Source organism: Salvelinus alpinus, chromosome 38, assembly GCF_045679555.1.
Source record: "Salvelinus alpinus chromosome 38, SLU_Salpinus.1, whole genome shotgun sequence".
Lineage (NCBI taxonomy): Eukaryota > Metazoa > Chordata > Actinopteri > Salmoniformes > Salmonidae > Salvelinus > Salvelinus alpinus.
In genome coordinates this window covers 5,549,177-5,575,229 of record NC_092123.1, presented here as the reverse complement: position 1 = coordinate 5,575,229, position 26,053 = coordinate 5,549,177, and the positions used below count along the sequence as shown (strand labels likewise).

General features: G+C 43.1%; 1 protein-coding gene across 4 annotated transcripts in view; it reads left to right on the top strand.

Annotated features, from left to right (window-relative positions):
• LOC139566448 (nck-associated protein 5-like) overlaps positions 1 to 26,053 on the top strand; it is a 166,438-nt gene that overhangs the window by 73,626 nt on the left and 66,759 nt on the right. For all 4 annotated transcript variants that reach the window (XM_071387624.1, XM_071387626.1, XM_071387625.1 and 1 more), the window contains 2 exons: positions 5,823 to 5,956; positions 24,929 to 25,019. In XM_071387624.1, the coding sequence (XP_071243725.1) occupies positions 5,823 to 5,956; positions 24,929 to 25,019 (225 nt within the window). The remainder of the gene's footprint in view (positions 1 to 5,822; positions 5,957 to 24,928; positions 25,020 to 26,053) is intronic.

Genomic DNA, 26,053 nt, shown 5'->3' with positions numbered 1-26,053 from the left:
GTAAGACATCCATATATTAAGACATCCATATAGTAAGACATCCATATAGTAAGACATCCATATAGTAAGACTTATAGTAAGACATCCATATATTAAGACATCCATATAGTAAGACATCCATATAGTAAGACATCCATATAGTACGACTTATAGTAAGACATCCATATATTAAGACATCCATATAGTAAGACATCCATATAGTAAGACATCCATATAGTAAGACTTATAGTAAGACATCCATATATTAAGACATCCATATAGTAAGACATCCATATAGTACGACTTATAGTAAGACATCCATATATTAAGACATCCATATAGTAAGACATCCATATAGTAAGACATCCATATAGTAAGACTTATAGTAAGACATCCATATAGTAAGACTTATAGTAAGACATCCATATAGTAAGACATCCATATAGTAAGACTTATAGTAAGACATCCATATAGTAAGACTTATAGTAAGACTTATAGTAAGACATCCATATAGTAAGACATCCTTATAGTAAGACTTATAGTAAGACTTATAGTAAGACATCCTTAAAGTAAGACTTATAGTAAGACATCCATATAGTAAGACATCCTTATAGTAAGACTTATAGTAAGACTTATAGTAAGACATCCTTATAGTAAGACTTATAGTAAGACTTATAGTAAGACATCCTTAAAGTAAGACTTATAGTAAGACATCCATATAGTAAGACTTATAGTAAGACATCCTTAAAGTAAGACTTATAGTAAGACATCCATATAGTAAGACATCCATATAGTAAGACTTATAGTAAGACATCCATATAGTAAGACATCCATATAGTACGACTTATAGTAAGACATCCATATAGTAAGACATCCATATAGTACGACTTATAGTAAGACATCCATATAGTAAGACTTATAGTAAGACATCCATATAGTAAGACATCCATATAGTAAGACATCCATATAGTAAGACTTATAGTAAGACATCCATATAGTAAGACATCCATATAGTACGACTTATAGTAAGACATCCATATAGTAAGACTTATAGTAAGACATCCATACAGTAAGACATCCATATAGTAAGACTTATAGTAAGACATCCATATAGTAAGACATCCATATAGTAAGACTTATAGTAAGACATCCATATAGTAAGACATCCATATAGTAAGACTTATAGTAAGACATCCATATAGTAAGACATCCATATAGTACGACTTATAGTAAGACATCCATACAGTAAGACATCCATATAGTAAGACATCCATATAGTAAGACATCCATATAGTAAGACTTATAGTAAGACATCCATATAGTAAGACATCCATATAGTACGACTTATAGTAAGACATCCATATAGTAAGACATCCATATAGTACGACTTATAGTAAGACATCCATACAGTAAGACATCCATATAGTAAGACTTATAGTAAGACATCCATATAGTAAGACATCCATATAGTACGACTTATAGTAAGACATCCATACAGTAAGACATCCATATAGTAAGACTTATAGTAAGACATCCATATAGTAAGACATCCATATAGTACGACTTATAGTAAGACATCCATACAGTAAGACATCCATATAGTAAGACATCCATATAGTAAGACAACCATATAGTAATATACAGTTGAAGTCGGAAGTTTACATACACTTAGGTTGGAGTCATTAAAACTCGTTTTTCAACCATTCCACAAATATCTTGCTAACAAACTATAGTTTTGGCAAGTTGGTTAGGACATCTACTTTGTGCATGACACAAGTAATTTTTCCAACAATTGTTTACAGACAGATTATTTCACTTATATTTCACTGTATCACAATTCCAGTGGGTCAGAAGTTTGCGTACACTTAGTTGACTATGCCTTTAAAGAGCTTGGAAAATTCCAGAAAATGTATTTCAAGGCCTACCTTCACACTCAGTGCATCTTTGCTTGACATCATTGGAAAATCAAAGGAAATCAGCCAAGAGCTCAGGAAAAAAATTGGTGATCCTATCTGACCTAAAACAGGGATTTTTTACTCTGATTAAATGTCAGGAATTGTGAAAAACTGAGTTTAAATGTATTTGGCTAGGGTGTATGTAAACTTCCGACTTCAACTGTATTTCATAACATCTATTTTAGCAGTGCATTTGTAACTCTACAGTTCAGGAGAACGATATCATGTTTCTAATTCGAGCTCCTAAAGCCGTCCCAGTTGCCATGGCACAAGATGGATACCCAGTGTAATGCAGCACCCTGCACTGTAATAATAACAAGCTGTTGATTCAAATGTACAATTGTAAGGCAACCAGCTGCAATAGGATTGTGAGTATGCTTTAAAAAAAAAAACAATCCTATTGCAGCTGTGGTAATAAATGAATCTTGTACATCTTCTGACCTAACCCTGATACACAATCCATGTCTCAATTGTATCAAGGCTTAAAAATCCTTCTTTAACCTGTCTCCTCTCCTTCCTCTGCACCTTTTGAAGTGGATTTAACAAGTGACATCAATAAGGGATCATAGCTTTCACCTGGATTCTCCTGGTCAGTCTATGTCAGGTGTCCTTAATGTTTTGTACACTCAGTGTAAGTTAAAGCTTAAACCCTGCTGCTAGAATCAGTGGAAAGTAACAGCACTAATGCTAGATTTTTCTTCACTAAACATGGTTTTTAAAGACTCCACTGCAGGCTCACTGCTGAAAGATGATCAACTTTTGCTACAGTCTCGAAAAGCAGAAAAGCTTCTGAACATCCCATTTCTTTTTTTCTATGACCCTAATTGGAACATGCACTATGTCCTGAAGCCTCAGAAGTTACTCCAAAGGAGAAACTGTCCTCGGTTCAGATTCTACACTTCAAAGGCTGTGCGGCCTGCCCGCCTTCCTGTCTGACCATCTCAGGGAAGAAGTTTCAAGTCCAAGATAATGTTGGGGTTCTGTGGTAAAGTTTTGTGGGGCCAAACACTGCCTGCTCTACATCTAAAGTTCCACAAGCTGGTTGACTTTGGGGATTTCCCTTGAAGATACTTTAACACTGAAGACATGATATGGAGAAAGTTAGTGCACTAACTTAACTATAATCTGTCTCCATATGGCAAAATCTACCTAGTTACAGTAAGTGGCAGATGTAACTATTGATCACTGCATGCTGGGTAAGCCTCTTAGCCGTACAGTAGGTTTAACCACTCAACCATCTCCCTCTGTCTAGGGTGTAATAAGCTTATTGCCAAAATATAAGGTTGTTTACTTCTGGTTAAAAAAAAGAGAGGCCGTGACACTGTTGAACACAATAATGGTACAAAGTGAAACGAACACTGCCCCTACCTCGCTCTCCAACTAATGTGCATGAATTGAGGGGAAAACTGAAGAGGAAATTGGACATATCCTCCTCATGTCTGCTAAGAGTGGCTGAATTTCCCCTTCACTTGAACACTATAACATACAGTACAATATTAGGGGCTGTGATTATAGCAAAGGGAAATCGTGCCTAGAATAAATGCAGATACTGATAACCGTTCTTTACAGTATGTTTTATGGACATTCCATGATATATCTCATTCCCAGTGAAGGCTATAGTTATAGGGGATGCCTCGAAAGGAAGGAAGGAAAAGGGGATACCTAGTCAGTTGCACAGCTAAATGCATTCAACCGAAGTGTGTCTTCCACATTTAACCCGATCCCTCTGATTCGACGTCAACGGCGCCCGGAGCAGATGTTGTTGGGGGTTAACTGCCTTGCTCAAGGGCAGAATGGCAGATTCTTTCCAACTTGTTGGCTCGGGGATACAAACCAGCAACTTTTTAGATACTGGCCCAACCGCTAACTGCCTCCTACACAGTATATAGCCACCAAGTCCATGGGTAGCTGACTATGGCTGTCTTACAATAGAAGGTGTAATGTACATTTCATCGTGTGTCATTCACAGTGAACATTGTAGTGGATGCGTCAACATAGACTACAAGGCCATGGGAAGTTGACTATATATATGGATGTCTTAATATACAGTTGAAGTCGGAGGTTTACATACACCTTAGCCAAATACATTTCAACTCAGTTTTTCACAATTCCTGACATTTAATCCTAGTAAGAATTCCCTGTACAAAGATTCACCACTTTATTTTAAGAATGTGAAATGTCAGAATAATAGTAGAGAGAATTATTTGTTTCAGCTTTTATTTCTTTCATCACATTCCCAGTGGGTCAGAAGTTTACAAACACTCAATTAGTATTTGGTAGCATTGTCTTTAAATTGTTTAACTTGGGTTAAACGTTTCGGGTAACCTTCCACAAGCTTCCCACAATAAGTTGGGTGAATTTTGGCCCATTCCTCCTGACAGAGCTGGTGTAACTGAGTCAGGTTTCTAGGCCTCCTTGCTCGCACACATTTTTTCAGTTCTGTCCACAAATTTTCTATAGGATTGAGGTCAGGGCTTTGTGATGGCCACTCCAATATCTTGACTTTGTTGTCCTTAAGCCATTTTGCCACAACTTTGGAAGTATGCTTGGGGTCATTGTCCATTTGGAAGACCCATTGCGACCAAGCTTTAACTTCCTGACTGATGTCTTGAGATGTTGCTTCAATACATCCACATAATTTTCCTGCCATCTATTTTGTGAAGTGCATCAGTCCCTCCTGCAGTAAAGCACAACCACAACATGATGCTGCCACCCCGTGCTTCACGGTTGGGATGGTGTTCTTCGGCTTGCAAGCCTCCCCCTTTTTCCTCCAAACATAACGATGGTCATTATGGCCAAACAGTTCTATTTTTGTTTCATCAGACCAGATGACATTTCTCCAAAAAGTACGATCTTTGTCCCCATGTGCAGTTGCAAACCGTAGTCTGGCTTTTTTATGTCAGTTTTGGAGCAGTGGTTTCTTCCTTGCTGAGCGGCCTTTCAGGTTATGTCAATATAGGACTCGTTTTACTGTGGATATAGATACTTTTGCACCTGTTTCCTCCAGCATCTTCACATGGTCCTTTGCTGTTGTTCTGGGATTGATTTGCACTTTTCGCACCAAAGTACGTTCATCTCTAGGAGACAGAACGCGTCTTCTTCCTGAGCGGTATGAAGGCTGCGTGGTCCCATGGTGTTTATACTTGCGTACTTATGTTCGTACAGATGAACGTGGTACCTTCAGGCGTTTGGAAATTACTCCCAAGGATGAACCAGACCTGTGGAGGTCTACAATGTTTTTTTCTGAGGTTTTGGCTGATTTCTTTTGATTTTCCCATGATGTCAAGCAAAGAGGCACTGAGTTTGAAGGTAGGCCTTGAAATACATCCACAGGTACACCTCCAATTGACTCAAATGATGTCAATTAGCCTATCAGAAGCTTCTAAAGCCATGACATCATTTTCTGGAATTTTCCAAGCTGTTTAAAGGCACAGTCAACTTAGTGTATGGTAACTTCTGACACACTGGAATTGTGATACAGTGAATTATAAGTGAAATAATCTGTCTTTAAGCAATTGTTGGAAAAATGACTTGTGTCATGCACAAAGTAGATGTCCTAACCGACTTCCCAAAACTAGTTTGTTAACAAGAAATTTGTGTAGTGGTTGAAAAACGAGTTTTCATGACTCCAACCTAAGTGTATGTACACTTCTGACTTCAACTGTAGATGTTATGACATAGATGTTATGGAATAGATATTATGAAATGGATATTATGAAATAGATATTATGAAATAGATATTTGTGACATGTAGAAAGTCACAGACTTTGGTCTATGTTGCTGGTGGCTTTTCTATCTCTCTACCTGTTGACCAGTAACAACACCTGTTACATTTAGCTGTTTTGTTGACAACCAGCAGCCAACCTGACTCTGTCCTTTTCCCCACAGCGACAAAAGCTGATTCACGTGCTAGAGGAAGAGCGACGCCTGCGATTGGACAGTGAGAAGCGGCATCGGGAGGTGACGGACGAGTCGGAGCTGGGCCGAGCGCAGATGGTTTCGCTACAGCAGCACTTCTCCAGGTAACACGCAGCCCCTACGCACGCACCCACGCACACACACATATACATACACACTGACACACACACACACTGACACAGGCACAGACATGAGCGCACACACACACACACACACCGCCGTCCCACGCGCCATGACAACGTTTCCATGACAACATACCAGTAGGCACCACCAGCTTACTGTACCACTGTAGCATGACACAGGTCAGACACAACCTATATAGGCCTAGATACATTCTGTCTATGCTACTATCAGATTGCACTGCCGTACTCATTGACATAATGCCAAAGATTTTAATGCCACAGACTTTGCCACAGGTTTCAAACTAGGGGCCAATTTTAATTTACACTCCAAAAAATGACTCTTTGGTTCATTAGCCATCTTTGTTTTTAAATCTTTTGTGTTGAGAAATCTTTATTGCAAACCGTCTCTCCTCTTATCTTTCTCTACTTCATTGGAGAGTATAGACCTACCTCTTGGTGTGTCACTTCATCAGTCAACCTTGACTGTATTGAAATACACATTTGTATCTCTCCAACATTTAAAATGAAGGAAGGATGAAGTCTTTGTCAGTTCTCTGACCGTGAAGAATGACAACTGCTTCGAGAGTCCATTTCCCCCTTACTGTATGATCATTTTCATCCTACTACAGGCTCATTGAGGTGTGACAGTATGTAAAATAATTCACCACTCAGCTCCGAACTGATGTCATAATTAGGAGATAGTCATTCAACGCACCGCCTTACGAGAATAACCCGTGGATTTTTATAATGAGCGCTTATCTTCCCATTTTAAATTGGGTGAGAAAATCTCTCATATTAAAATAGTCTGACATTGGATTGGAGTTAGTTGTCTGGAGTTAGTTGCTCAGAATGACCTCTAAACGTGTAGTTGTCATAGTTGTCATGTAGTGTTTAACTATGGGGTTAGTCCAGCTATGGTACAAGTCCAGCTATGGTACAAGTCCAGCTATGGTACAAGTCTAACAATGGTATTAGTGTTTCTTCTCTAAGTTCTGTATTAGTATTGTAAGAAATCTGACGTTCTTAAGACCGCAAACACCAAGGGTGTTTGTGGGCCAGTGGTTACTGTCGCTGCCCTTGGTCAAGGCGATTGGAGTTCAAGCATCCCCCAAATCGCAACAATGGTGTCAGAAGTGGGATTCGGACCCACGCCTCCAAGGAATGTCAGATGTGTTAGTGTAGTGGCTATTCTGGCTACTCACCCGCTTCACTCAACCTCATTCACAACAGCCTTGATGGCCATCACACTGCAATGCACATCAATTAAATGTTAATTCACTTATATCCCAATGATTCTATATGGTGTCAAACTTAATGGACTAGTAGTGGTTAAACCATCAGCATGGGCCATTGTCATTCCAGCCCACGAGCTTAACATACCCATGCCCCACAACTCTGTATCATGTTCAGCCTTGGCTGTGGCATCCTGTCACCATCTATCTATATGCATATCTATCAACACATTCATTCTGTCGCGGAACTCCTTTATCCATGTGGGCGTACAGTATGGATTAGATTTTGCAGTCAGCACAGAGAACACAGTCAGCTCAGACATGCTATTGTGTATCTGTATAGTAGCTAGCTGCCCCCCCCATATGGAATAATGCCTGAGGAATCGGGCACAGATCATTCAACACAGAGATCTAATAAAAGTCAGTGAGCGGGGGCGACATCGTATCATGTTTACATAAGTGCCTGTCTCCAGTCTTTGTCCCTATTCATATCGCCCTTCCCTGACTGCCTCTGTGACTGCCTCAGTTATGTCTGCCATCAGTCTGATCCCCAATCAGTGTCTGACTCAACCAGCCATAGCCTTATTATGTGTTCTGTCACATCATCCAGACTCCAGGCTGATCTCAGATCTGTTTATATTCTGGGCTATCACTGGCGCGGACCAATTAATCAGCTGATAGAGTTAGCATAACGATGCCCGATGTCCCATAGCCCGAATAAGTGAAGCGAGCCAGACTGGGTGTGCATGTATGTGTGTAGGGGAAAAAATATATTAGGCTTATCTGTGATTGGGTCCTGCTATAGTCCCTTTGTGACAGATGCTTCCGTCGCCGGGCGGTTGCCTCTCTCCAGAGGGATTGTTCTTATTGGCTGTGACTCCTGTGGATGACTGCATGCCTCCTCGGCCCCTAGACTGTGGAAGAACAGGGATTCCATTATGTCCTTATAATGCTCAGCGAAAAGAGACCTTCCCATCACACGCTATAGGAGATGAAGTGCTTGGCATTGCTGGTGTAATTCTCCCTGTATTGCTCATTGTCAGTAGTGGTGGATGGCAGTAATTTCAACAAGGATTGCTAGAAATTTGTTTTTTTTCTTCATTATATTGCTCTTGTTTCTGTACTTTTCAGTGCCTATTAAAGGAGGTGTCCCTGCAGTGACACACAGAGGAGCTAAAAGGCTTTAGAGAGACTCAGTGGCTTGTTGAATTCATAATGTTTGTTTTTGTATGTTGGAGTGTCTGGCTGCGTCGGTGGGTTCGGGTGTGGGTGCGTGTGCTTGTGTGTTTATTGCGTACGTGTGTGTGTGTGTGTGTGTGTGTGTGTGTGTGTGTGTGTGTGTGTGTGTGTGTGTGTGTGTGTGTGTGTGTGTGTGTGTGTGTGTGTGTGTGTGTGTGTGTGTGTGTGTGTGTGTGTGTGTGTGTGATTTGCGTGTATCCCTGCATGTGTGTATGTGTGTGTGTACCTGGCCTCTCATTGGATTATTATATTTACATGGGAGCCAGTAATGTGTGGCGGTGGTCGCAGTGGCAGATGGGACATCTGTGTGGTCACTTTAATTAAGAGCTTACCAGCCAGCAAACCAGCCAGCAAACCAGTCAGTCAGCAGGCTGCCCACACTGTCTTCAGCCTGAACCTTTGACCCACTTGATAATGCCAGCTCTGCACTCTTAAGTCACTGACACACACACATTGTGTCTAGTACTTAGTTCAGGATGATTGAGCATATTGTGCCATCCTATAGTTGCATTATTTCATTACTATATTGTTACCTACATTATTACTTGTAATCCCACTAAAATCTGATTCTCCAGTGAAATAACCTTCCATTGTACCTGTTTCTTTGGTTGTCAAGGATAGAACCTACAGTATATGCCCTGCATTCATCTAGGCAACATATAATCTTCATCCCAAATGGCACCCTATTCCCTACATAATGCACTACTTTTGACTAGAGCCCTATGGCCCATGCTTGAAAGTAGTGAACTATTTAGGGAATATGGTACCATTTGGGACGCAGGCATAGCCTACCATTCATTTCTCATCAGAAGAGAATAGCCTCTTCACATGAATGTGTCCTCATAGATAATATCCAGGAATTATGGAGGTTGACATCCAATCTCTTCGGGTGTTTTCACACTTGGTCCCTTTGAGACAATTTTTGCAGAATTAGTTTGTGCAGTGTGAACACTCAGACACCTCAAAAGTGCCCCTGAAGCAAACCCGAACTGAAACCATCTCGAAAGGTGGTCTGAGTTCGGTTCTCTTGAATTCCGCTGTCCGGTTCACTTTTTTAGGGCAGTGTGAACACAAAGCTCCCCAGGTTCGCTTCTCATTATTCCCGGCATAACACACTAGACTACTGCAACACCGTTTCCTCTGACATAACCCCTCACATTGGTTCCACGAAAGAGAGAAGACGATGACGTGTAGGGTCACAGAAAAAAATTGCTGTTTTTGGATATTGATTAGCGATGCACAGATATTACAACATTTGTGTGGAGTTTCATACTGATACGATGTTCAGATCATTTTTTTTGCAATATGTGATCTATAGGATGAGAGCCTTGTAAACTGTTTATTTGATTATGGGGGTTGAATAGCGTAGGAAGACAACAACATATTTGGTGAATCAATGCTTGCTCTTAAAGGGGCATTTGGTGTACAATTTTCAATTACAACATTATTTAATCTGCAGTTATTCTTCTGATATTTATTCTGTTGTTAATATTATCTTCTGATCATTATTATTATGACTCATATTTTAAATAAATGCAGTCTATTAGCTTCCAAAATGTGAGTAGGTATATCTAGCTGTCTGATAACATGTTCGGATGGAATTGCTTGTCCTGCACTTTGTAAAAACCCAGAATGCATTGATTGAATGTTGGAAAAAAATACGACTTCCTTTCTAAACATAACAATGTGTGTTGTTGTTGTTTGTGTCGCACTGCTTTGCTTTATCTTGGCCAGGTCGCAGTTGTAAATGAGAACTTGATCTCAACTAGCCTACCTGATTAAATAAAGGTGAAATAATTTCTGTTTTTTAAAATGTGAATTTTAAGAGGACTCAGGCCACAGAATCGGTGAAGTGAATTGGCAAAAGAGTTGAGTCCTCATTCAAAGGCAAGGGCAGTGGGAATAGAAAGAGAACTGAGTTCTTTTGCTTTTTTTTTACCCCAGAGTTCACTTTAAAGAGGACTGAGATCGGTGATTTTAAAGAGGGCTGTATGTGAAAACACCCTTAAATAGACTGGAATCTATTTGACCCATGGCAACAATTAATTTGAGTATCGTTAATTGTGGCTCCCGAGTGGCGCAGCTGTCTAAGTGTAACGGATGTGAAATGGCTAGCTAGTTAGCGGGTACGCGCTAGTAGCGTTTCAATCAGTTACGTCACTTGCTCTGAAACCTAGATGTAGTGTTGCCCCTTGCTCTGCAAGGGCCGTGGCCTTTGTGGAGCGATGGGTAACGATGCTTCGTGGGCGACCGTTGTTGATGTGTGCAGAGGGCCCCTGGTTCGCGCCCGTGTCGGGCCGAGGGGACGCCGTAAAGTTATACTGTTACATTGATGCTGTTGACCCGGATCACTGGTTGCTGCGGAAAAAGGAGGAGGTTGAAAGGGGGGTGAGTGTAACGGATGTGAAATGGCTAGCTAGTTAGCGGGTACGCGCTAGTAGCGTTTCAATCAGTTACGTCACTTGCTCTGAAACCTAGATGTAGTGTTGCCCCTTGCTCTGCAAGGGCCGCGGCTTTTGTGGAGCGATGGGTAACGACGCTTCGTGGGTGTCAGTTGTTGATGTGTGCAGAGGGTCCCTGGTTCGCGCCCGTGTCGGGGCGAGGGGACGGTCTAAAGTTATACTGTTACATAAGGCAGTGCATCTCCATGCAAGAGGCATCACAACAGTCCCTGGTTCGTATCCAGGCAGTATCACATCCCATAGGGTGGGACAAAATTGGCCCAGCGTTTGTTCTTGACTGATGAAATAAAGGTTAAATTAAATCTAAATGAGGTCACATTGAATGATAGTGCATTGAAATAAAGTTAGAATAGGACCTCTAAATTGGATAAAGATAAAATACCACAACCACATATCAATATTCCGGTAGCATTTTTATAGCCTGCAGGAATAATGCTTTATAACATGTTATGAGCCTTTATGGGCCTGTCTTAAAGGGCTTATAATATGTTATGTCTGTCTATATGTAACAGAACCATATTTTTTCAGTCAAACTTCCTTAACATAACAGGACACCCTTTTTGTCAAGTTATTAGTATGTTTTAGTTTCGTCTTTCCACAGCCTGGTTTCATAGACTAGACGTAACATAGTAAACGTAAATTCGGAATACTCAAATTAGTATGATATGTTATGTTTGGTATGGCTACTTAAGTACTTAAGACAGAAAAGAAAGTAGGGTGGTTGGTCGGGGTGGATGGGTAGGCGTATAATGCAAACGTCTAACAACCCAAATGTGACGTCTAGTAAACCAAATGTTTTGAGTGCGAATCTCATCACGGACAACTTGAGCATTTTATCTAATGACCAACTTTTCAACTATTTACTACTTTTTAGCTACTTTGCAACTACTTAGCATGTTAGCTAACCCTTCCCCTAGCCTTAACCCTACACTTAAAAACTTAAACTTAAACCTAACCCAAACCCCTAGCCTAGCTAACGTTAGCCACCTAGTTAGAATTCATAATATATATTATGTTTTGCAAATTCGGAAACATATTGTACTTTTTGCAAATTCATCATATAAAATATGAATTGTAATTCGTAACATATCATACGAAATGGGTGATGGACATCCACAAACTAATGCATACCATATGAAATATAACATATCATACTAAATGGAGTGTCCCTGATTTATGTACAGGATAATACGAAATGCTCTGAGACCAGGTTGCTTTCCAATCTCCTGTTTTGGAAAACCAAGGTGTTATGTGCTGATATGAGAGAGTTATGTTATGAGCTCCTTGTTAGATCCATAGCACCTCGCTGTCTTCCTCCTTCCTTCTCTCTGATCAGGGAATAGAGAAAACACACACATCAGAGAAAGCCTAAGAGTGGTGCCAGATGAACCCCAGAGAAGCACAGCTTTTTACTAGCCCAAGCGGGGATGTGTGTGTGCTTCCTGATGTGCCTGTGTTTTCTTTTCGGGAGGTGAATGTAAGGCCAGGAACCTGATCGAAACAATCGTTCAGCAGTGGGTCGTCTGGCTTCCTTCTCTGTTTTGTACACAAAAAGACGTCATAGTCTCGGTTCCCAGTTTTGTGTTTTCCTTTGTGTTCATGTCTGTCCTCAGATCAGCAGGTCTGCATTCCTTAAGGGACTGGTCACTCACACACTCGAACCCCACCAACACACACACACACCCTCCCCCATCCCTATCCAGCTGAGCATTAAAGGGGAGGAGACCCCAGCAGGAAGGTCACATGGTCAGCCCCTGACTTGGGTCAGCCCTCAGGGAGCTAGCTTTAGATTGGTCGTCATTAAAACTCAGGGATTAGTAGAAGACTTAGAGCCCACACAGCCCACCCTGTAGGTTATTTACACACACAGGGGCCTGACACTGTAGAGAGAGGAGAGAGGACAACGGGAAACCAACTAACAGGAGCCCTCTCAACTTCTCGAGGGCTGAAGTTTGAACAGTTAGTTAGACAGGAGCAGAGTTACATAGACAAGTAGCGGAAGATGGAGGTGAAAGAAGGTGGCCGTATGGACTTTACTAGAAGTTGACCGGACTGGATTGTTAGGAGAGCCTGAGTCTAGCCCTCCTCCATCCCTCCCTCCTCCCTACAGTCAGACAGGATGTCCTGTGGACAGGCATGGACCCGGGGGCCACTGGGGCCCCCCATCAAAGGCTTCCACTTAGGGCTTGGCCTGAAGATGAGAGAAGCCGTTTTCAGGTAATGAAAGATCCAGGCTCGTTCTGTTTCTCACTGTTTCTATTTGTCTTCAACACTTCAACACCTTTATGGAGACAGAACTTTGAAAACTCCTGGGGAACTCAGTTGCATGCTGGAGAACTCTTAATCCTGCACACTAAAGCCTATGTTTTGTGTATAAGGTCATGGCCACCTGCAATAATATGCTGACTAATCAATGGCCTAACTCCAAGTCACTTATCCACACTCTCCTTATTGACTTTAAATCAGCTTTGTCTCCACAAGTTGTGTTCCTTGTCAGGATAAGGGAGAAGTATGGACTACGGGCTTGTGAATACTAATAACAACAGCAGATGATGACTCTAGGTCTAGATTTACAACTCTGTGGAGTATTCTGTCTGCACGTTACTGGTGGTGGGTGGGTGGGGGGGGGGTAGGATGATGTAAACAGGCAGGAATGAGTGGATGGACGTTCAAGTCCAGACGTGTTGTTTGGAGAGTCATGCTTGGTTTCAGACTGCTGAAGCTGGCCCCCACTATTACCACAGACTGAGAGAGGGGAAGAGAGGAGAGAGACCATAGGGTCTGGCTATACAAACACTACAGACCATGGTCATGTGCTTACCTCGTTAGCGTGTTAGCGCGTTCCCGGCCCACAGCTGTACCGGCGAGTTATCACCCGGCCACAGCTAGCTAGCTAACATACACATTCCCCTGATTCCCAATGAGCTCGGTGATTGCGTGTGTGTGCACTCACGTTCAGAGATCAATGCCCTTTTAGGCTAATCAAACACCCAATACCATTTGAAGCATTTCAAACAGGGACCCTCGGTCGGAGCAGCTGCGGAGTTGATTGTGGCGCTGTTTCACAGCGTCTTGGTGTCTTGAGGAAAAAACAGCCTCTTTGCTGTTCCACTCACAGCCGTCAGACTTTGCTGTTCCACTCACAGCCGTCAGACTTTGCTGTTCCACTCACAGCCGTCAGACTTTGCTGTTCCTCTCACAGCCGTCAGACTTTGCTGTTCCACTCACAGCCGTCAGACTTTGCTGTTCCACTCACAGCCGTCAGACTTTACTGTTCCACTCACAGCCGTCAGACTTTGCTGTTCCACTCACAGCCGTCAGACTTTGCTGTTCCTCTCACAGCCGTCAGACTTTGCTGTTCCACTCACAGCCGTCAGACTTTGCTGTTCCACTCACAGCCGTCAGACTTTGCTGTTCCACTCACAGCCGTCAGACTTTGCTGTTCCTCTCACAGCCGTCAGACTTTGCTGTTCCACTCACAGCCGTCAGACTTTGCTGTTCCTCTCACAGTCGTCAGACTTTGCTGTTCCACTCACAGCCGTCAGACTTTGCTGTTCCACTCACAGCCGTCAGACTTTGCTGTTCCTCTCACAGCCGTCAGACTTTGCTGTTCCTCTCACAGCCGTCAGACTTTGCTGTTCCACTCACAGCCGTCAGACTTTGCTGTTCCACTCACAGCCGTCAGACTTTGCTGTTCCTCTCACAGCCGTCAGACTTTGCTGTTCCACTCACAGCCGTCAGACTTTGCTGTTCCTCTCACAGCCGTCAGACTTTGCTGTTCCACTCACAGCCGTCAGACTTTGCTGTTCCACTCACAGCCGTCAGACTTTGCTGTTCCTCTCACAGCCGTCAGACTTTGCTGTTCCTCTCACAGCCGTCAGACTTTGCTGTTCCACTCACAGCCGTCAGACTTTGCTGTTCCACTCACAGCCGTCAGACTTTGCTGTTCCTCTCACAGCCGTCAGACTTTGCTGTTCCTCTCACAGCCATCAGACTTTGCTGTTCCACTCACAGCCGTCAGACTTTGCTGTTCCACTCACAGCCGTCAGACACATTAGCGATGGATGGGAGACGGTTAGACTGATAATATGTGTCAGTTCTATATTTAAACCACCCACCCTTATTAGAGGGTTTGTTTTTTGCTGATTTTATATTTCTCCGTCCCCACCCTCCCTTGTGCCGCAATTTACCGAGTTACAGGAGTTCCAATGTAGTCAGTTGAATTGGAATGATTGAGTTTATTTAGGGGGATCAGGGGACGTTTTGAAATTAAATTTCAGAGGCTGATCAACTTCGAGAGGTTATTCAGATGTAACAGTCTCTCTATCATTACTGTATAGTGGTGACAGTGGAGGGGAGATCACTCAGTTTATAAAAATATACTTCTTACAGTGGTTGTTAGATTTCACAGTGCTATCTGTAACTATGTCCGTAACCAAGACCTCCACGTTGATACACATACACATACTCACATACTGCACACACACACACACAGAGACACACACACACACACACACTAATTCCCTTCCGCTATGGATTAACCATGTTGGTTGTGATGATACTTTACAGGCGTACTAAACGAGGTCAGATTACAAGCCTGTGTGAAAGTAGGGCAACCGTTGGTTCACACATGATCAAGGCTTTCCTGTCTTGCCACTGTTCAAAGGGCTGTCGCTGGGTAGGATGCAGACCAGCAGACTGCCTGTGGCAAGTGACATGGAATATGCAGTGACCTTATGGAAGTTGTATGGATCTTGTGGCGGTGGCACTCGTCTGTGGCAGTCACACAAACAGGCAGGCAGACAGGCAGGCAGGCAGGCAGGCAGGCAGGCAGGCAGGCAGGCAGGCTGTCTATGGCGTAATATGAACACCTGTCCACACACGATCAGGCACATAGACTGATACACATGGTCAATGCATAGAGACACTTGTGCCTTAATAGCCACAACTAAAGTCATTTATTTAGAGGGTTTAGCCAGTGAGGTTTCTGTCTGAATGTTCCCGGGAGCGCCACTTTCTCCTCTATAGCCGTTGTTAAAGTACCATTGGACACTTCCGCCTTGTTCTGTTTATTTTGGATCGTTTTCAAAACCTATCAAGACGCCCACAGTACCGACTTGGATACACATTATCCCAAATGCTGATCAATAAGAACATCTGTTTTGATTGTTTACAGCGGGTCATTTCATAGGGAATTCTCAGAGGCTTTCTCCTACCTCATCAAAATATTGAGAATAAAGGCACTAACATGGCGTCCGCTCTAAAACCTGGCCAAAATCTTTTAATATATGGCTCTGGGTACTACTGTACAGATGTATGAACATATTTAAACTCAACATGGGAGTCAAATCTAACTTGAAATGACCCTGTACTTCATTACATAGCAGCAATGCCAGGCACAGTAGATGCTTATGATAGGGAATGACAGAAGAGCCTGTACAATGACCTCAGCTGGGATAGGTTGTGTGTGGAGGGGAGAGACCCTGACCACAGGCCACCTTCTCCTCTCCATGCCCCAAGAGGAGCATCCAGGCAGGGGGAGGTTTGAGGAGGTTGGGGGACAGCTGTGCTCCTGGTTTTGCTGTGGAGTAATCAGATTCATCCTGTCATCCTCCCTAAGTGTCTCCTCTGGGGCCTGTCAGTGATGTTCTGTGCTGCATGTGGGCCACACATGCTACCCTTCACACGCACATACGCAGTCACACACACACACACACACGCACACACACAACCCTATCACAGATCCTCCGGGAGCCTCCAAGGGCTAGAGGCCTCTGCCCATATGGGGCCCCTTGGCCCCCAGCTTACTGCTAACTGCTTCCTATGGCCAGAGATGTACATGTGGAAAAAACATTATGGATTTGCTTGAACTCCAACCTCAAATAAAGGAGGGACAAGAGGTGGAAGAACGAGAGGATTGTGTTTTCGAGAGGAATTAACTCAAGTCTTATCCATATGTCCATGCAGTGACTTTTTAGTCGCATGTTTGTGAGAATTGTACCCTATGTGACACGGCACTTCACTCAAATGAAAGGAAAATGGTGGCAGCATCCTGGAGGTTGTCGTTATCTCTCTCAGAAGAACAGGAGGCTGTAAAACAGTGACATGACTGCCTTGGTCTGCCTGGCCTCTGACTGTCTCACTCGTCCCTTTGGTGTCCCCCTGCCTCCTCGTCATGCATGTCTCACTGTCAGGGGTCAAAGGTGACTTGAAAGAGCCAGTGGTCCTAGGGTTTAAGGAAGTTGTAATGCTTCCCCTGTGCTAAAGGGGAACGATGCACCCCCCCACCCACCCATTTTCCGCTTTAAACAAAACTGGATGTGTATCGCCTGGACAGAGAACGAGTGTAGAGACCCCAACAGCATTTGTCCTGAGGGCTTTATTAGGGGTCCAGGTCACCCAGTCCCCTCTAGGGTAGGAGGAGAGGGTAGAGGCCAGGAGAGTCCCCATTACAATGACCCATTCTGGTCGAAAAACACAAAACAAAAGTTTGAAAGAGGATAAAAAAAAGTGGCTTAGCTTAATCTATCGGCCTGCCGGGCAATTACATGCATTTACAGAGGTGGAGGAGATTTAGTGGAAATGAGAAAAAGAGTGTTCAACTGGAAAAATGGAACTTCAAGAATGCTGAGTCAGATCGTTTGGCTGAGTTTTCCAGGAGCTAATGCCAGGTGAAGATAAGGCAATGATAATATTTATCCATCAAGTCATGGTGACCCCTCGTGACCCCAATCCAGCCACAACCTGATGATTGTTCCCTACTCTTTTTTTCAAGACTTTTCAAATTGTGCCTTTGTCAAACCTTCTTAATGGGGGTTTGGGAGAGCTCAGCTCCTAATACCGTGTTGATGGAGTGAGAGTTTGGTCCAGGGCATTTCCCAATGAGCCCCGAGGCTGCAGTAGCCAGGTAGATCAATCCAACCCATGAGCTCATGGTCTCACTCTTTCTCTATCATGGTAATATGTGTCCTGAGAAATACGTCTGTTTGTCTTTCAGTCTGTCAATTTGTGTGATTATTGCTTGTGTACAGTATTGACATGACGACACAGCAGTGACTTACATAGCAATAGAAAGTGTTGGTTTCAACTCAGCCTCCCTAATCCCTGGCAGCCAATAAAGCTCCACGTCTGCTGTCCATCCATCCATCCCTCACACTCATCCCAGGCTGAGTGATCCGTATCCCGGCTTCCCCCCTGTGGCCACAGGCCTGATCCCTGGTCGTAGCCTAGCCACAGCCTAGCGTCGACACAGCAGGGGCTGTCCTCCTCTGGCTCAGGCTTAACATGGGACATATGGGAAAGGGTTTCCCTCCCCCTTTACTTCTCCCTCCCTTTGGACTTCTCTTACCAGACCATGATCCTGACTGGGACAGCATAGGGATTGGATAATAACCCACCACAAGGCAGGCCACCTCATAGAAAGCGAGACTGGTTGAGACTGGCCTGCGGGTTGTGTGTGGTTCATGATTCCAAAGCAGCGACCAGCTAACGGACGACCAACCAAACATGCTGGCAGTGTCTGTTACATGGGAAAAGCACTCAGGCTTGTATGATTCTTGAATGGCCTATTTTAGCGGACCCACATTTTGATCTGTGTCTGGGTCAGCCAGTGACACTGAGAGCTGAGTGCTGAGAGCAGGCTGGCTGGTCCGTCTGCTTGTCCCCATGGAGCTTAGGGAAGTGTGCACGGTGTTTGTGGCATTGTTTAGGAGAAGGGATGTTTGTAAGAAACACAATGGACCCAAATTCAGCAACATGGGGTAAGTCGGACTGAGGCAATCTGATCAGTGTGAGTGTTTAAAGATCTGTGTGTTTGTGTGTGTGTCGTTTTTTTTGCTAAATCCTTGGTTGTGCGTGAAGCATTGTTAGAGGTACCTCTGAGAATTAATTGAATTTGACTGGTATCTGTTCTACAACTGGAATAGCGCTTGATCGTTTTCATTGACAGGTGATAAAAATGGCGTCCCATTTGAAGTCTGGACGGCGGTGAACGTTTTCATAGCTTTAATGGCAGGAAGCTGCAAATCTGTGTTTCAATGTTTGGGCCATCTGAAAGTGGCTGAGACATGAGTAATGTGAGACACAGGACGCAGGGGAGACCGCCACACAGGGTGTTCTACCTCTAACAGGCCATTTTGGTCCATCAACGGTTTGCATGTTCTGACGACTTGTCAAACACACCTCATTCAGCTCATTCAGACATCTGGCTTCCTTCCCCCATTGGATTTACTTGAAGTGGTGTGTGTGTGTGTGTGTGGGGGGGGGGGGGGGGGGGGTGTGCGTGCGTGCGTGCGTGTTTTACTTATACCTGGGGCTGGAAATTGATTGGAGACTTAATTGTACTTCCTGGCTGTTGCCGACGTGTTTGAAATTCAGCTGGTGCAGTCTGGGGGTCAAACGAGTCAGGCTTTGCTTTCCTCAATCCATCCATTCCTCCATCCTTCCCTTCCTCCCTCCTTTTCTCCAGCGAGGTCCTCAATAGAAGGTCATTTACAACCACTGAGATTGTAACCACATTAAGTAAGGGCTGTTTGGACACAGATTTAAGCTTTGATTCTACACACACAAAAAACTATCTTTCACAGCTTTTTTTCACTTATGTACTTATCAGCTTTAATGGTTTGGGTTGACATCAAGTGGAGTTGATAAGTGTTTCACACAAAAATAGGAAATTCCCAACAGATTTTAAATGGCAATGTTATTACATTTAGTATCATAGACAAAGGTAATGGCTCAAGTTGTTAGGCCAGAGTCAGATTTTTTTTTATCCCTCTGTAAATTGAATTGAAGTGACATCATAATCACACTTAATATACAGCATATGTGCGACTTGAGGATGTTTTGAAATTGTCGCTGGATTACAGTTATGATCCTAATCCAAGTTTATTATTAGAGATAAATGAAATAAACACTCAGAATCTTTGAAACCATTCTCACTCTATTTGATTACATATAAAACCATAAAAAAATGTAATAAAAACGTGAAAAGCATTATGCACTTGAAACAACCTCGCGGATCTCCCTCCCCTGTCCTCACGAATTCTACTGCTAAATAGCTTCAGAAAACACTATAATTCCTAATCAGTACACCATCAAAATGTGATTATCAGGGGTAATTGTCCAAGACAGTCCTATTTGTGATGCTCCCCCAGATGAATCGGAGGGAGAAATGTGTTTAGAATTAATGGGAGCTAAACTTGAACCCACCTTTTCAAGGGGACAACAGAGACAATAGAACTAAATGTTATGTTCAGGTCACTGTGTGTGGAGCTGCATTAATCTACTTTAGTCATGTATGGTGCTGAGGGATGAGATGTGTCATATGTAAATTATAGGTTAGTAGCTGAAAAAACACCTGAGAAAGATTCGTTTGGCTTTCCTCTCATATGTAGCTTTTGAATGTCAATGTGGCAGCATTACGACTTGTCATAGCGCTACAACTTGTCATAGCGTTGCGACATGTCATAGCATACCGACCTTTCATAGCATTACGGTACTTATCATAGCATTACGACTTGTCATAGCATTACAACTTGTCATAGCTTTATGAACTGTCATAGCATTACGACATGACATAGCATTAAATCAAATCAAATTGTATTTGTCACATGTTTTGCAAACAGGTGTAGACTAACAGTGAAATGCTTACTTACAGGCCCTTCCCAACAATGCAGAGAGAAAACGAGAAATACAAGAAAAATAATAGGCCAACATGAGGAATAAATACACAATGAGTAACAATAACATGGCTATATACACAGGATACCAGTACCTAGTCCATGTTCAGGGGTACATGGTAATTGTTGTAGATTTGTACTGTACAGTACATATTTATTTGATTTGATTAATTCGACCATTTAAAAAAAACAAGCACACATGCAACTTAAAAGCCATACATGCACGTGAATAAAATCATCGAGGATAACACACAATAAAGTCTGGGACTTATTTCCACTGTGGTCCTCTTGAGACAAGATGGCTAGGCAAGATCAAACACAGTAAGGCAGTGAAATAATAAAACAAAAACATAGAAGAAGAACATCTATCTCATCATTCCAGCTACATCATAGGGGTTATGTATATGGGCACAGAAGACATCAAACATATTTTTACTTTATTTTTAAAGCTGTCCAGAGAGGACGTTGTTTTTATAGGCAGAGGCAACTCATTCCATTCTGAGGCTCCAGTATACAAGAAAGTACCTTTCCCAGCATTACTCCTGAACCTGTATAAGCACACATCAGCAACACCTGATCTGGTGCTGTGATTGTGTGCATCCCTAACACGAGGAAAGTAATCACTTAGATATCTGGGCACAGAACCATAAATACTCCTGTAAACCAAACCTAGTCTAATCTGGGACACCCTAGCCTCAACAGGCAGCCAGTTTAGTTCCTGAAAGCAGCTCCTGCTTATGTGAGTACGTGGACTCACCTTCAAATACTACCCTGATCAGCTTATTCTGGGCTATCTGGAGCTTTCCCTTCATAAATTTAGATAAGCCCCCAAAACAGGAAGTACTAGCATAGTTAAAATGGCATTGAATGAGGGTAGTAGCTAGCACTTTCATGGAGTCCTTATCAAGCAGCTTGGACTTTCTAGACAAAAACTTAATCCTGGCATTAGCCTTCCCTAGCACCTTATTGGCCATTCTCACACCTCCCAAGCTTCAATCAAGGATACATCCCAGTAGCTAACAGAGGTTTTAGTAGTCAGCACCTCACCCCCTAACTCCACTCTGATTTCAGACGACCTACACAATTTAGGTCTGGATCCCAAAATAATTGCTTCAGTTTTCCCTAAGTGCAGAGATAGCTTATTACTCCAAGCCATTTGCTAATGTTAGTAAGCTCTGTGCTAAGTATGCTCTCCAACATAGTTTTACTTTTGTGAGACACCAGAAGTGTAGAGTCATCCGCATAAAGAAAAAGACGGCAAGAACAAGCATCTTTCATATCGTTAATATACAATAAAAACAGCAGAGGCCCAAGCACGCTCCCCTGCGGAACGCCACAACTCATTGGTTTTGCCTGAGACAGTGAACCATTAACCTCTACTACTTGCTCCCTTCCTGATAAATAGGACTTTACCCAGCCTAGAGGGAAACTACTTAACCCCAGTGCCTCCAGTTTGGAGATTAGGAGACAGTGGTTAACTCTATCAAAGGCCTTCTGTAGGTCAAGCAGTACCATTCCACACAGATTTCCCTCATCAATCTCTTTCCTGGTGAAGTCAGTCAAGTAAAGTAGACATGAATCAGTAGAGTATGTTTTTCTAAAACCCGACTGAAAATCATACATTAGACCCTGTTTGTTAACATATTCATACATTTGCTCATGGACAATTCTCTCCAGGATCTTTGATGTTACACAGAGGATAGATACAGGCCTATAATTCCCAGGGTGAGACTTTATCCCCTTCTTATACAGAGGTATAACTTTATCTTGTTTCATGTCCCTGGGAAAGGTGCCTTGTTATAGGTAGTGATAAAGTGACATATAGTAAACAGTAGCAGCAGCGTATGTGATGAGTCAAAAGATACAGTATGCAGATATTCAGGGTAGCTACGGGTTAACTACTTAACTAACTATTAGAAGAAGCTATTCAGCATAGCATTACAGCTAGTCATGGACATTCTGATTCATAGAATAGCATTTTGACAGTCACAGTCAGGCACCTTGTAGCTCAGCATGTATTATGAAGTCTGACTTTGGCACCACTGCAGTGGCTTTCATCCGTATCCATGGTCCCTTTATCCCCCTCTGCTCTCTCTCTCTCTCTCTGCTTATATGGTGCACATACAGGACCCTGTGACTTCAACCAGTCTGGGGAATCCACCGCATGTTGAAGTCGTTCCCCTCAATCGGCACTGGAAGCTTTGTGTGCGCGTGTGTGTAAGTGCGTGTGTACTGCAGGGGAATGTTTCTGCCCATCTCTCTTGGCCAGGCTGTAGATTTGGGATTGGGCCTGGGCTTGTTCAGCATTGCTGGTTGGGACTTTGAGGCACACCATGTGCTCTCATGATCTGCCCTGAATCAGCCCCTATTAAAAAACACACAGAGACCCTTTCAAGTGCTGGCTAGCCGCAGCCACCAGACCTCCAGCCTACAGCCCCTAGTCCTCATCCACAACACAGGCCAGCCAGAGGAGAGGAACATCAAAGGCCCCCATCATCCTGTCACTTAGCCATGTGGAGGTCACCGGGGTCAGACCACTACCTCTCTACACAGTGACGTTCTGTCTGCCTGGTGGTAATGTGGCGGAGAATGTGGAGAATTTGATTTGAATGTGTTTTTTGAGGGAAGAAAAGATCGTGAGGGAATGAAATAGTGAAATAAAGTTGTTTTGATAAAGCAGGATTTAAAAAAATATGTTTTATAACATTTATAATACGGTATCAATGTAAATATTGGGTAAATAATGCCTTTGCTCTCCTATTCATCTAGTGAATCAAAGTAAGGATCAGGAGTTATTCCTTACGACATGATCTGACCAGTAAATCATTCATGACCCTGGTCATACTGTAGACACACCGGTACGTTTGTGAAGAGGATGACTGAATCCCAGTGTATTTCAGCTCAGCCATATTTGTTTCCCAACTAATGTTAAGACAATAAACTCTGAATGAGTCAGTTACCCCATGTTAGTTACTTCCAATACCATACTAATCAAGCATGTCAATCAGTCACAAAGTCCTTGACCTGACTACAATGTTCCAGTCCCACACCCCCTATCCCTGACCACAGCGATTATGGACAGTGTCCTAAGTGGCGGGCTACAGCAATCTGCCATAGACCTGACCACTCACTCAGTCTGTCAATCAGTCAGACAGTCAGTCAGCTAGCTAGGCCTGATTTATAGCCAGCTTTTCTCGTGCTTCCGACTCAGCCTGCCAGATGGTGTGGCCGCTACGATAGTGTGGCCGCTACGATGGCAGAGCCCAGACCTGCCTACGCTAAAGCCGTGGCTTTGCCGTTGTGCAACAGTTCAACTGTGAAAACCGCAATGGGAAAACGGGCAAAATCTCACTGAGCTCAGATGTAAGAACAAACAAAACAAACGTGGCTGAGTGTGTTAAGCCTGAACAATTAACAGTGTCAACTGTCCCTGTTGAAAGGATGATCAGAAGTGTCACTGACACTGACAGGGAATTCAGTGAGACACAAGTCGGTTGCCTAATGCTGTTTACTGCAACATCAAGTTATCTGTCGTTTTGCTGTCTCTTCGCCCACTATCTCAGAAACGGAATTTCAACATTTCATTTAAAATTGCAAATGACACACCCATCTGTCAATCCATGGTTATGTCCCCTGGCTATGGCCATGGCTTTGTCCCTGGCTGTATCCATTGATACTGTATGTCGCTGGCACGTGTCGCTGGCACGTGTCGCTGGCTGTGTCGGCTGTGATGATTTGGAATTCGTCTTCGTTTATCAAAGTCTGGCCTTCTCTCCCTGCTCCACAATGGCATTCCTCTCCTGAAATGTCACAGTGGTTTCATCGCGCCATCTCTTTGTACTCTGACTTGTAGGCCTATTTCCAGCCGGGTCAATGGAGGGAGCCCTATCCTAGACAATCTCCCTAAAGGTCCAACTCTCACTGGATGTGTTTTTTACCTGGAATAGGCCAGGGAGAATGTAGAACAAAAGGTAATCCCATTGTAGTGATTCATATGGGAATCAGGGGTGAGGAGTAGCATATTGATGTAGGCTGTGGGGTAAAAGTCTCTGGTTTGCATTGAGAGAAATCATTATTTGGCACAAAAATCGAGGCACAACCGTATCACAAGTCCCATAGAGGCACTGAGGCAGTCTGTCAATACTCTGCCTCAGTGGATGCACTTGTGAACCTCCCCAGCGCCATATGTACCCATTCAGCACCACATCGTGTGGTGTACCACATACTGTAGTGGAAAGGGACTGGGGTATGATCCAAAACACACCCGTCCCCTCTTGTGTCGCTGGCCCTAAAACAATCTCCCCCTTCTTCCCCCTCTGTTTGTGTGTGTGCGTGCATGTGCAGGATGGAAGAGACGGTGCGGACGCTGCTGCAGAACCAGGGGGTGCTGGAGCAAACAGCTGTGGACACTGTGGACATCATGAAGGCCTACAAGGTAACACCGCACTGCTCAGCACTCTAATGTACTGTACTTGTCCTCTTGCGCACTGGGGCCTCCCACTCCTCTTTCTATTATGGTTAGAGCCAGTTTGCGCTGTTCTGTGGAGGGAGTAGTACACAGCATTGTACAAGATCTTCAGTTTCTTGGCAATTTCTCGCATGGAATAGCCTACATTTCTCAGAACAAGAATAGATTGACGTGTTTCAGAAGAAAGTTCTTTGTTTCTGGCCATTTTGAGCCTGTAATCGAACCCACAAACGGTGATTCTCCAGATACTCAACTAGTCTAAAGGCCAGTTTTATTGCTTCTTTAATCAGGACAACTGTTCCGCTGTGCTAACATGATTGCAAAAGGGTTTTCTAATGATCAATTAGCTTTTTAAAATGGTTGCTGATAATGGGCCTCTGTACACCTATGTAGATATTCTATTAAAAATGAGCCGTTTCCACTTACAATAGTCATTTACAACATTAACAACGTCTACACTGTATTTCTGATCAATTTGATGTTATTTTAATGGGCAAAAAATTTGCTTTTCTTTCAAAAACAAGGACCTTTCTAAGTGACCCCAAACTTTTGAACGGTAGTGTATATATGTTTTTATATATATTCCTTTATTATTTTACCCTAACCCTACCACCTCTCCTCTAACTGGAGTAAACTAATGGACCACAACACTTAGGTTTCTACTTCCTGCTTATACATACTATATACATTTTACGGACAAAGTATGTTTTACAAAAGTTATCTTTTATTTGTTTTTAGTCCCATCCTTCAGCTCCACATATTACTTAAGCTCGGTTCTTGGCAACCAAACTGGTTGCTATAATTAGACTCATTAGCAGTTGGCCTATAGTAGCCTTAAACTTTGTGTTTGTGTGTTATGTGTGCAGCTACGGTATATTCTTGTGTGGATTTTTTGTTTGTGCTGTTCCTTAGATACTCAAGGTATCTCACAGAACTCTTATTGACACTGAAGGTCCTTTAATTATCCATGTGAAATTACGTTCATTTAATTATGACAAAGT